The sequence below is a fragment of the Vollenhovia emeryi genome, unplaced genomic scaffold, assembly GCF_000949405.1.
Source record: "Vollenhovia emeryi isolate VEMERY1.0 unplaced genomic scaffold, V.emery_V1.0 DF939153.1, whole genome shotgun sequence".
NCBI classification, from domain to species: Eukaryota; Metazoa; Arthropoda; class Insecta; order Hymenoptera; family Formicidae; genus Vollenhovia; species Vollenhovia emeryi.
This window is the reverse complement of record NW_011967213.1, coordinates 67721-81321: the sequence shown is the minus strand read 5'-3', so window position 1 is coordinate 81321 and position 13601 is coordinate 67721. Positions and strand designations below refer to the sequence as shown.

The window sequence follows — 13601 nt, the reverse complement described above, 5'->3', positions numbered from 1 at the left end:
ATTTAAAAACCTTTCGAGCATTCGAGGAAGAGAAGATTTTTCGTCTGTCGGACTTTATACATGAAAAAGTGTCAGGAACTTTTTGAAGCTGTTAAAAATTCCATAAAAGAATATGATCGATTCCTTCCGAATTATTCGAAAGAGCGACTCTGATCATCTTGAACGCCGAATGCTAGCGATTCACCACAGTTAGCAACAGGTTGCCGTATTCTAAGAACACGTGGAGCATTACGTAAACAGCTTTCTCTTTTTGCTCCTTTTCTCCTTCCAATTGAAAACCCCAATTGTTTCTTTCTTCAGATACCTCACGCTCTGTCACTTTCCTCAAATATCATCTCTTACTCTGTATCGCCTCTGTGTTTCTTACATTATCATTACATTACTTCGCACACACCACAATACTGTTTTCCTTTGTTCCTAACGTGCAAGACAAATGTAAAACAAACTACCATTACTGCTACTTTACGTCTACCTCCAGTGCATGCGTACACGATGCTGGGAGGGCGGTGCGTGTAATCTTTTCAGCGGGTTTACGGCTGAAATGTTAAGTTCCTAGAGCGGGCCATCGTTACGTATATTTGTAAGAGCGCCACGTAGAGACGAATACAATTTCGGCATATGTAGTCGGAGCTTTTAAGGTGTCGAACACGAGGGGCTACTTTACACGATGCAGAACCCCCGGTCCTCCCCGCTGCGCCGCTGCCTCACGACTAAACCGGCGCCACGGCGCGGCCGCGCCGCTCGCGCCCGCGATGGTGGGGCACGATTACGTTCCACGTGACACGCTGGCACGCTGGCGCCGCGCTGGTGGGGGCGATCCGGTACGGGTCACGTGACCGAGCTGGCGCCGCCCTGGTGGGGAGAGTACCGGCTGCGGGGTGGCTGCGTTAGCCAGGTCCGCCAGACTCGCTGAGACTCGCCCGGCATTCTGACCTGATAAGTCACCAGTGTCGGATCGTGAGAAAGTGGAGAAGGATCCTCGCGCTCCTCGCATCCCGCAGGACATTTAAATCGTACGTAGGCCAGGCGGACGGAAGTACCGGCGGCTCGAAGTTCGGCGCTCCGAGAGAGGAAAACCGTTTCGTTCCTCGCGTTGGTCTACGAGAAGGAGGAAGGAAAAAAAAAAGAGAATCACCGTTCTCCCGCGCCGATCGAAGTGCCTGCCCTCCTCTCTCTCTCTCTCTCTCTTTCTCCCTCCCTCTTTTCTCATGACTCCCTCGGGAAACGGAACGTACTAGTCGCCAGTCGGACTTGGACAAGCACGAATCGCGCGACGATCAAGTGGCACCGGCCGGGAAACGCGCACACGCACTACGCTTATTTAATTAGGATCTCCCCCCCCGGGCAACTCGCGAACGTATTATTTATTACGCTTTTCTGTGCGCTTGATTCGCGGAATAACACGTGTGGGGAAGCCAAGCATCGAAGAAGAGGAACGCTTCTTCGTCGACCAAGAGAGAGAGAGAGAAAGAGGGAACAAAAAGTTTCTTCCCGGAAAGGCGAAGAAAATGTACATAGGTACGTGAGAAACTGACCGAGACGGACGAACACGCCTCCTCTCTCTCTCTCCCTTTCGCTCGCTCGCTCGCATCATCGTCGCAATTGCGACTTTGGCCCGAGCGCACACACACATACGCACACACAGACACATACCACGCGTGTACGTGCGTAGTCGTCATCGTCGTTTCGCGACTCGTCGCGAGGTGAGTGATCAGCCGTCCCTGCCTCGTTCGCTGTGAAAAAGGTGTTGAGTGTCCCCACTCCCTCTCTCTCTCTCTCTCTCTCTCACTCTCTCTCACTTTCTCTCCCTCTCCCTCTCTCCTCTCTCTTTCATCCATCAATCTCGAGACCTTTCGCGGGAGCACGTGGACGGAATACGTCCGGTACGTGTCCTCGGGGGACCTACGGTGGGAAGAAACCGAGAGAGAAGCCAGCTCGCGCGCGATCCTCGCCGTCATGGATCTTCTGTGCTGCGAGACGACGGAGACCGAGTTGCGGGCGTACGCCGACCCGGCCCTCCTGGGCGACGACCGGGTCCTGCAGAATCTCCTGCAGACCGAGGAACGCTACGCCCCGAGCCGGTCGTATTTCGAGTGCGTGCAGAGGGACATCTCGCCGCTCATGCGCAAGATCGTCGCCGAGTGGATGTTGGAGGTGAGCGAGCACGAGTTCTCTCCTTTCTTCCCACGTGTAGTACGCCGCGCGATCGCGTTAGCTCCGCGACCGACCGGCTCTTCGTTCGTCCGTCAGGTCGGATCGGTTCAGATCGGTTCGGATCGGTTCAGATCGGTTCGGATCGGATCGGGCTGGTTCCGCGAAACGTAGACCAGCCCGGCTGGGAAACGATCAGCTTCACCTTGGCGACCGAACGCGCCGCTCGGTTCTTCTCAGCTCGAATTCTTTATCACCGCGCGGTTAAATGTTGGGCGACGGCGGCGGATTCGCGCCCGGCGGCTCCGATCGTGTTTCACATGTCTCTTTTATTTCTCGCCTCGAGCGCGCGCCTTCCTGAAAGCGGAATCGCCGGGCGAGAGACAATTGAATCGCGATCGCGTTTAATTTGAATGCCAAAAGGAAATCGGCCCTGGGTGACACGTAACAATTCCGCATTTTGACAAATGCCGATTGCGGGGAGGAGAAGAGTAGGGGCGGTCTAAAAATAAAGCTTACCGCTGACCTGTCGGTCCCTGGCGCATGGCGGGCCGGTCGATTATTTTAGCTGCTTTTTTTTCTAGTTTCGTTCAACAACAAGTAGGACTGTGGGAAGAGAGCTATTCCCGATCTAATACATGTGTCTACACGGCCAGAGCCGTTTTTGTCCGTTCGCTGCAGAGTTAAAGGTCTCGATCTAATGTTGTGACTCGCTCGAGTCGCGTATTCTTAGACACGACCGCGCGCGACAGGAGCGATTTATTGCTCGTCGATTTAAAAACGTAATGAAGGTAATGCGGGCCGATCGGTGCTCCTGAGGCATGTATAATCGAATTGATTTTACGATCCAAATATACGCGCTCTGCGGGAACGGATGAAGGTCGAGTGAATTTCGGCTCTCACGATTACGTTCTCCCTCGAATACGCGGCTCGGTGTCGCGGGCGCGATATCGTTTTCTGCGTCGCGCAAGTTACATGTTTTTACGTTACATGCGACAGAATAAATTGATAAGCCGAACTTAACAGGCTGAAGCACCGCTAATCGCCGGGCTGAATATGTCAGCTGGTCTCTCTGTGATTACGTTAAGGATCAATACGTTCGTGGCATAAACCTCGCCGGCACAATACTTGTTGTATTTAGATTCCCCTCTTGTTCGTCCTCACCTCATATAACGCGTCGTAGCGATTTTCTAATCGCACACTACTGGAAGATAATTACAATCTCAATTTTCTTTGAAACACCACGAAACAAGACGTCTCGGAAGTTTTGTTTTTCGAATAAATTACGTCGGTCTCCGAGGCGAAAGTAATGACGGTGCTTAAGTAGCCTGCTGTCCGACGAGCGGCAAGAATCGGTCAGGATTAAAGGCGCACGATGCGCAATTCCCGCAAACGTCCGTCGAATGTTTTGGCAGCGAACGAAAACCTGTTGCCGCGTTTCTTTTGTCGCGACGGCATTGTGTTGCCGAGTCTATATGCTATATATGTATATATATACTCGCGCAAAACTCCTTGTCGATTTACGACGAGGCGAAGTCGACATTCTTTGTATTGCTACACATCGCATCTCTTGTTATCCGGACGATGACATGAATTTTAACCGTGAAATATATAAAGCCGAAAAACGTGTCGCCAAATCAACGCTGAGAGAAATGTCCGATTAATTATAATCGGATAGATAAATTTCATCGGATGTATCCCCCTAATTTAATCGTAATCGGAAGAATTAGGCCCGGTCTACAATGAGTTGTTAGTCGTTAGTCAGAAGTCGGAACTATATGTCGGTCCTTTTTCTTCCATCCAGAAAGGAAAAGGATCAACATATAGTTGCGACTTCTGACTAACGACTAACGACTCATTGTAGACCGGGCCTTAACCATCGGGAGCACTATTTGATAGGTTTGTCCGATGAAACTTTTTCTCAGCGAAGACACCCGTTTCTCAAATTTAAATGTCCGGATTGTCGCTGCAAAGGAATTCACGCGTGGACGTACTTTGGACGTTGGGTGTTTAACACGGAATTATAAAATGAACATTTTTCGAGACTCAATGTTCGAATCATCATTTATCTTATCGAGGAGACGCGATATAGAAATTGTTTCGAGATATCGAGATACAAAGGATAGTAGATCTCCCTCCGTTTTTCCGGTACAAAAAATATTCGTGCGTCATTTTAAACTTGTAACAAACTACACACCTATCCGTACGCGACCGATTATTCCGAGGGGTGAAGCGCCGAGGGAATTGTGGTGTACACACTGAGAAAATTTTTCCATCGGATAAGCCAATTAAATTGTGCTTCCGATGGTTAATTGTTCCGATTAACTTTTTCGATTAAATTATGTCCGATGAAATTTGATCAGAAAACCGATCATATTTTTCATCGGACATGTCCGTTTGTTATTGTGTAATTGAATTATCCGATTATATTTAATTTTTCTCAGCGCAGGTGTGCGGCATTGCTAAGCACTTTTAGGGCATTACTTTGGGCATTAGGCCTCGCTGGGGCGTTATAAAGATAAACAAAGATAAGATAAATGTCCACTGGCCATTAGTAGGCATTGGCGTACACGTCAGCGGTTTGGCCCTCGGATTATTCTTTCCGCCGTACGTTTTTCCACCTTCCGCAAATTCTTGGTATAATTCGGGAAACATTTATTCTCCGTAATATTGCATAACGTTGGATGGTCGCGGCGCAGCGACGTAACGTTTTTGACATTTCGCCGTCATTGAGCAGGAAATTCGGGCCGTCGCCGATAAGTTGCCCCTCAGCTTACGTCACCGCACGTATCCAGAGCCGCCGATAAGGGGATTGTATTCGCGATTGACATCATCCACATTGCGTTCTCGCCGATTAAAGAGCCAGAATCGGCGGCCGATCGGCCGAATATCTACGTGCTATCGCGCGGTTATCATTTTCCGATCCAAAGGCAGCGATCTCGAGGAGAATTCCGATGTGCCTACACGGGGAGTCGAGACGCTCGGGCACAAGATACTAGTATCCTGTCCGTATTCTTCTTCGTTCTTGCTCCCTCGCGCGATAACGATATTGCAATATCACGGCTCGCGTGTTATCGCGGGTCATTTGTGTCTAGCTTAATTAGGCTCGCTTGAATTAAGTGTATTCTTAGAGCGTCAAGATTAGACAGCCCGCGCCTGATAACGATTTCGCGACTCGAATCGAACGGAGCCAGCGATCGGCTTGGTACCACAGACTTGCACTAGACTTGTACTAGACACTTGCTACCTTCGGGCTGAAAAGTGAGGCAAGAGTCCCGCCATGCCTCGTTAGATAAATAAAGTAGGATGTGTGCATCGGTGTGTCGCTGACAGACAGACCCAACATGGCGGAACTCTTGTCTCGCTTTTCAGCTCGAAGATAGCAGGTCCGGTGGCGCGTAGAAGTCTGTGCTTGGCACGATATTCTAAACAATAGCGTTATACACGCGGCGTCGCTGGTTTGCTCGCCGAAAGTGACAACGGGAAACAAAAGGAAATCCCCTCGACAGAGGGACGGATCGGTCGAATTCCACCTTCACCATCTTTCGCCCGACTTTCCCCTTCGTCGGACATAGTCGGGCGGGTGTTCGCTTCCGGACCGGGCCAGACCGGAATTCCGTCGCGTTCCTCCGGAAAGCCTCGCTTCACGTTCCTCTCGTTTCAATCGGAGCCGAAACGATACGAGTGTATCGCATAGCGCTCACGCACCGATAGCGTGCACCGCTTGCTCTCCCCAGCACAAAGGCCCAAACTGTTTTCTTTCGCCGTTGACAGCTAGAAAGCGTCTTCCGCGACGACGTAGCGCCCCGATAAGCCGGTCTCCGCTTTCGGTACCGAGCGCATTACCGCCGTCCACTTTATGCTTTCGAAAGTCCGTCTATCGCGTTACCGAGACTAGTTGCGACACGTTATCTGTATATAAGCAGAATTATCGCCGATATCTGTCTCTGGCAGGGATACTTGCTCGGTGGCAATAATCAATGACGGCCGAATTTTTACCGACGTCGTGAGAGTTTCATCGATTCTTTCGTGTGTGCCGCAAGGAATTCATCGAGGGGGGGACCGCTGAGGGCATTGTGGCGTACAGATTTGCGGCATTACTGGGCATTACTAGGCATTGCTACGCATTTTTGGGACATTAGTTTGGGCATTAGGCCTTACTGGGATATTATAAAGTTAACACAAGATAAAATAAGATAATAGGATAAAGTAATGCCCGCTGGGCATTAGTGGGCATTGGTGTACAAGATTTTGGTCAGCGGTTGCCGCCTCGGAATTCATTGATTCCTCATTCGTTAATATCGTTCTACAGATAAGTAATGATAATACAACAATGAGAAAAATGCCCGATTAAATATAATCGGATAATCCAATTACATAACAACGGGTGTATCCAATTAAATTGTATATCCGATGAAAAATATAATCGGTTTTTCAATCAAATTTCATCGGATAAATTTCATCGGATGTATCCATAATTTAATCGGAAGACGTAACCGGAAAACTTAACCATCGGAAACACTATTTAACAGGTTAAAATTTTTCTCAGTGAATACAGAATTTTATGTATATACAATATGTAAACACATTACTTCTCTGATTAGGCAGCTGAATTACTCAATTTAGTGCAACAAATTTTTCCGTATTTAACGCGACGTATCATCGGTACGGTAGACGAATCGATCTTACGGCGTAATTTCTTCGCGCAACTTGCGATAGTTCCTCGCGGTTTTGTCGCCTCGTTCTTTTCTTCGAGCATTTAATTGCTCCTGCGCCCCAGACATTTAATCGCAATAACCGAATTCACGCGATGACCTCGACGATGTTGTTCCACGACGAAAGCGAGTCGCCTGGGTCGCGCACGCAGCCGCGTGTACGTGCACGCGTGCCTATATGTGTGCGCACGCACGCGTGTCGCAGACATGCATGCCGAGTCCGCATCGCGCTCGTCGAATTCTTCGACAATGCGCTCGTCTATCCCCGGCCGAGGCGAATGACAGGTTGTCATATGCGCCGAATATACCCGGCCTTTAAAAGCGACTGCAGCTAGCGTTAATCGCAATTCTACAGGGTGTTCTAGGCTTATTTTTCTTCCGTCTCGGCGAGCTTTGATTCGCCAAGGAAATTAGATTCGAAACGGTCATTACAGGTGCGTTTATAGCTTTCAAAGATTAGACATCTTGACAATTAAGAGCGAGGGAACGTTTCGTTACGGACGGAGCTTATCTCGATCATGGATCAAGACGCTTTTCATTCAAAGAGAAAACTAGGGCTGTAATTGAGCTTGTTGAATAACTAGCCGAGGTTGAGAATTGAACAAAGTAACTTGTGAAGCCAGTAATTCCGTTCTAACGGCGACGAACGTGTAATCTTTCGATGGCAATCTCAAATTCGGTCCTTTTAGTTCCGCGAATTATTAAAGACCCGCACACAATCCGCTCTTCTCTGGGGGGGAAAAAAGACAGCAACCCATTTTGGGGCCCACAATCAGCAATCGAACCACTTGGACTGTTCGTAACTCTAATCTTTTACGAATTTACCCCGCGTAACTAAAAGTCACAATTAGCTATTCTATCTATACCCAAGATTTTTAAGTAATACCAATCAATTCTCTCAATTAGTCCCGTAGGTACTCAGTAACGCAAAGATAATTTTCACCTTAACAGGCACAAACCAAAATTGTGTTGGCCCCAAAATGGGTTGCCCACTGCCTTTCTTTTCCCCAGAGTTATGTCGAGTACGTCAAGCGAGCACTTAAAGACACGGGATGTGGTGCTTCCCTAACTCGCATCCCCGATTAATTTCTCGCACGTCACTCTGTATATGAACTCGCGCAAATGCTGCTGATAGCGAAAGTGTTGAATTACCGAGTCGCGAAACCGCGCCGTGGGCAATTGGACACCGGATTTGTACGGGTTACTTCCCCGTCGAGTTCTGGATTCCTTGCGTATACGCGTGCTTTCCTTGAAAGCGCTGCTCGGACGGGCCGAAAGACCGATTGTTATCTATGCACACGAGACACAGCACCGGTCGCGGTCGGCTTTATCGGCGGCAATTCTCGCTTAATTGGCGCCGAACTTACAAGGGAGATCGGCCGGCTCGATAGAGTCACGCAGATAAGAGTATTAGAATTCTTATTAAAATTCTAAGCCGATTCATCTTCGACAAAACCTCGAAATATATTCGCTGTGATTATCGATTAAAGGCGCGTCGCCGAAAGAACTTTGGTACATAAGTTGCCTCACTCGGTCAGCACTTAAAATAAATACTTTTAGAGATATTCGTGCAGCAATACGATACGCAGACACGTATCGTATTCAGCAGCGATGTGATTTATAATATCAAAAGTAAAAGTATGTTATTACCAGCATGCCCCGCGGCTTCGCCCGCGACCTAACATACTTGGCTCTCACGTGTGTCTCTTTCCCTTTAAAATATATTTAAAAAAAAACGAAAATTTCCTATCTAAAATTCAAAGATTTTAAATAAAATTATTCGGTATTTTTATATTTATATGAGATATAATAATTCGAAAAATAGAATTTGTACAGACAATTCTTGATTATAATCCGTATATGTGAATCTAGCAACTTTTCAAATTGATAATTTAATGGAGTTTCATTTCAGGAGTTTGTAATAACGCATTTCTAAGAACTGTTCCCAGACGCTCTCGAAACAGCTATTAACATTTGAATTAAATCTGTTCATGTTCTTGTCAAATATATTATCTGCGCGTGCGCATTCTCGAAATAAATAACTTATAGCGCTCCTAAAATGTTGTAGAAACAACTATTAAAAATTCAGTAAAATCAGCCCAACGGTGTATAACAATATTATTTGCGCATTACTATTTCGTATATTATTTCGTATTATTGTTTTGCTATGAGAATGTTACGAAAATAGGGTATTAATATAATATGAAAGTAACATATTACACAATGTACAGCGAAGAATTATAGGAATGTCTTTTCTTGATGACTCGCGGCCTCGTTCCGCCGCTTGTGCATTTTGTGGATTCTCCTTTGCTCCCAACTTGGAGCCCGCTCCACTTCCGTCGATGTTTGAACAGATGCAAGATAATCTCTCGAACCGATTTCGTCGAAGAATGCCGTTGAGGAGAGCGTGTCCTCGACTCCCTCGGGATAATTAATATTGACCGATATTACAGAGAGGGAACAGACGTGGAAAGTTTCGCCGAGCATTGTCTTTGCCGGCAACACTTTCGCCGGAGCCTCTCCAGTTTCGTTTTCTTCCTACTTTTCTACGGGCGGAACCAATCTAACATACGATTTTCGTCGATTTGGTGTAGCGCGATTATTTCGTTAAGCCCATGTTACTAATTGGTGGCGGCGGCGGCGAGGTAATTACGAGAGTGTGCGTGCGTGCGTGCGAACGTGCGTGCGAACGTGCGTGCGTGCGTTGTGCGTGCGTGCGTGCGTGCGTGCGGCAGCGAGGCTAGCTGGCTGGCGATCGTTGGTCACGCTCAATAAGTTCCTCTCACGCGGCTCGACAACGCGCGATCACTCGGCCCGGCACCCCGAGGCGCCTGGGCGAAGTTAATTCGCGATCCTACCGCAAGTTCAGCGGTCCCCGAAACTTCAAAGGCGCCCCGGGGCCCGGCGGCGCGCTGCGATTTATGTAAACACGCGGTAATAATAAACATGCGGCAATAAACGCGATAACAAATGAAAAATGCGACTCATTCCGCGCTCGCCGCGATTGCCGCAGATGCACGCGATAAATCACCGATAAGATACCGGGGATTCCTTTGTTTTTAATTCATCCGATCGAGTGGAGGAGAGTATAGGCCCGCGCTGGAGCGCCGCGAGTGTCTCCCGGATAAATTTGTAGACGTCAACGCTATAGCGAAATGCAATTAGCTATCTTTACGACAGGTAGTTAATCCATTTTCCGCGATAAGATACGCCTTGTTCTGTCCGCCGGACCTTTGCGGAGAGATGCTCGAGTCTCGCGGCGAAATTCGCCCGACGGGAGTATCCCAAAAAGTCGGAAAGTTTTCCGACCCGCGGTCGTAGCGACAGTGTCACGACCGCGCTTGTTAAAACACGATTGAAGGAAATCCGGTGCGATATTCGTGCCTACGCGTGCGCCTAGGTTTTACGATTGTCGTGCGAAAATTCGCTTCCTCTCTCCCAACGTGAAATCCTTCGAGCGTTAGGACACGTAAAGAGAAAGACGTCTTGGGAGGGAAGTGAAACCGCAGTCGCGAATCCGTCCGAAGTAGCGAAGAAGAGTTGTTGGTGCCGAGCCACTTGTGGATCCTCCACCACCACGCGCGTACACGTTCGATGTTTTCGCGAGATATCTACCCGTTACGCGTTACGCGTTCAACGCAACGCCGAACTCGCGAGCTAAATTTGCATCGCGGGCTGCGTGTCCGGACGTTATCGCGCGGCGACTACTCCCTCGTTCGCGCCCGACCTTGAAGCGATCTCCCGTCGTCGCGTTATCGCGCGACGTGCGTGCGTTTACGTTGGTGCGTAATGTAATGCATCGTCCTGTGCGTTGCAGGTATGCGAGGAACAAAAGTGCCAGGACGTGGTCTTTCCCCTGTCGATGAACTACGTCGACAGGTTCCTCTCGATCTGCCCGATCAGGAAGTCGCAGCTACAGCTGCTCGGCACTGCCTGTCTGCTGCTGGCGTCCAAGTTGCGCGAGACGTCGCCGCTCACGGCCGAGGTCCTGGTGTTCTATACCGACAACTCCATCACCCTCGACGATCTATGGGTAAGTGTGCACGAGAGGAAAAGCGATATCCGGCGAGAGAGAGAGAGAGAGAGGCCGCCGTTTATTTACTGTTTCGAACGCACCTCCGCTCGATATTTTGTGTCACAATGTGGCAGTAACGAATTGCGTATTAACTTTTTGACCCACATAGACGCAAATCGCGACTTTATCTTATCGCAGAACTGTTAAAAGGTCTCTGCAACAAGCGAATTATCTGTAAGTGCGGACAATCGTACAACAATAAGTCGCAGTGGTGGGCAGTTTACGAATATTAATCGGCTAACGGCGCAGAAAGTCGCCCTATATCGCCTTACAGTTACAGATGCAGTAAAAAAGTAAACGGTTTCCCGTACATCCCTCGTTAACAAACAAACTTTTCGGAGTGTGAGGTTCTCATTCGCGCCGATCTCGAGCGCCAGTTTCTCTGGGTCTGGCCCGGACTCGCTAACGCGTTGTACGGACAAAATCGGACGGTCACCGCGGCACGTGCGAACGAACAAGGCACACGCACGGTACCGCTAGTCGCGCGTACTCGTTGCATAATTCCACGGTGTTTTACCAACGCGGCGAGAGACCGAGGAGAGGCCGGCGATTTCCGCGATGCGCGCCGAGATCTCCGCGGGGGCGATCGGTATCGGGCGCGATTTCGTTGCCCCGTCGTGCGTGCGGAATGCAGAGTAACGACCGACGCGAATAGGAGCACGCGAGGAAATCGCACTCCGCGATCGACTGAGATTCATATATGTATCTGGGCTGTTGACGATCGGCGACACCGCCAAACGTCCCGCGCGCGTTTGAAGACGTTAGGGAGACATGCAAAGATACTCCCCGGCGTGGATCGCCGTGGTAGAACGAGCCGAATTCACAAAGTAGCGCGACGACTTTTCCTTAAACCAGTTCTCCGCTAAATCTTGATCATCGAGTTAAAATTACCGGATCTTTAAATAAGATCTTTTGGGAAAAGGAGTTTTTTTTTATGATAAGCGATTTTATTAGATAAAGATAATTCAGAATTGTTATTCATCTTTCCACGGTTCGCGTAGCAGAATGGACGTTTACGTTTTAATCTATTTAAACAAATAAAATATCAACGAGAATCGGTATCTCTAAATTTTTGCATTCGTTAGCTTTTAGATTTTATTATTCTTTAGAAAAAGTAAATCGATGTGTTTGTTACTTGCCTCAAGACGTCATGATTTCTAACGATGAGGAATATATTGTAACAAATGTATTCCCAATTTATCTATGCGCCATCGGCTTTGCTTCTATCGTTGAGACCATCTCTATATATCGTCTTAACCGACCTCTTTCATATTAATACAGTGAAACTTTTGTGGGTGAAATTTGAGGCACGTGTACGATTGGCGACAGCGTCGAATTTGTTTTCCGGATTCAGGCAAAATCCGCTCCGTGTTTCTTACGCGGGCCTTGAAGGGACAAAATAACAATATTGGAAGTTCTTTAACTCTATTTCGCGAGGAGAGAATTTGCGTCTGACGAAGAGGAAGAGCTTCACTGTTTGTTTTTACGAGCGTTGACCCCCGGTGTACGATACCCAGTGTGTATATAATCGATACAAAGTATCGAAAATAGCGATCGATCGGCACAATCGATGTATATTAACACAATTATGCTTTGCTTTTAAATTCGTCGCGGAAGTAGATATTTTTGAAATGTTCAAGAAAATCTGTAAATCAATTTATCGGACAAGATTCATAAATTTGTTTAGCCTTCGCAACGAGAAGACATGCGATCCTCGTCTCGTCAAACGCTTGCCATTACACTACTTGTTTAACTAGATTCGATGGCGTTCCAAACATCAAAATATTCTGCTTGAAAAGGGCCAAAACCCATGGCCGAAACGTTGTACGTTTAAGTAATAAATTTGCCGGATTGGTCGACTCCAGCATTATCTCTTTTAATTACCACTGGCGACTTATCATAGTATCAATACATTCATAAATTTGATTACTTTTTAATTTGATAAAAATATAAGCCTGGCTAAATTAAATTATTATTTTGTAAAAGAGCAATCTGGAGATCTGAATTGGAAATTTCTGTAAAAATAACATTTAAAATTTTAAGAGGTGCCAAAGAGAGAGGAAAAAGACTTAAAAAAAATGTTTGTAGTCTAGAAGGTAAAGTAAAGAGATAATCTTAATAATGGTAAAGTTATAATCCTACTGCAAAAACCTCAGACACCCATTGTCTTGCGAATCATAAAAAAACAGTAGTTCCTCGTTTTTTTTTCCGGTATCTCTAACGAGGATCTTAAAGAAAATTCGAGAGGTTGCTTTAGTCTCGCAAAAAAAAAGAGGTGGACCTAGACTTCCAAACCGGTCTCGGAGCATACGAGATTAAAGACGCGGATTTTGTTAAATGCGCATGTTTTGATCGCGATATCCTGCCGCGTCTACAATAGTCTCGAGTAGACTACATTACTGTGGCGGACAGATCATAGATTAAATGCGTATCGACCGGTCCGAGCACACCTATTCGTCGCGCAAAGTTGCAACGAAAGCGTCGAATCGTGTTCGTTAGGCGAATGATACGGCTTGTCCGGGAGCGCAATTTTCAATGCGAGATGGTCCAACCGACGGTGACGTGGCTCCACGTGGACTATTTTGGGCCGTACCAGGCGGTCTTCGGCTATAATGGGATGGCGATCATATCTCTCTCTCTCTCTCTCTCTCTCTCTCTCT

General features: G+C 47.6%; 1 protein-coding gene across 1 annotated transcript in view; it reads left to right on the top strand.

Annotated features, from left to right (window-relative positions):
• Positions 1–887: 887 nt before the first annotated feature.
• Positions 888–13601, top strand: part of LOC105565318 (G1/S-specific cyclin-D2) — a 40919-nt gene continuing 28205 nt past the window's right edge. Inside the window, exons 1-2 of the mRNA XM_012018409.1 lie at positions 888–2154; positions 10684–10899. Of these exons, the coding sequence (XP_011873799.1) occupies positions 1957–2154; positions 10684–10899 (414 nt within the window). The 5' untranslated portion in view covers positions 888–1956. The remainder of the gene's footprint in view (positions 2155–10683; positions 10900–13601) is intronic.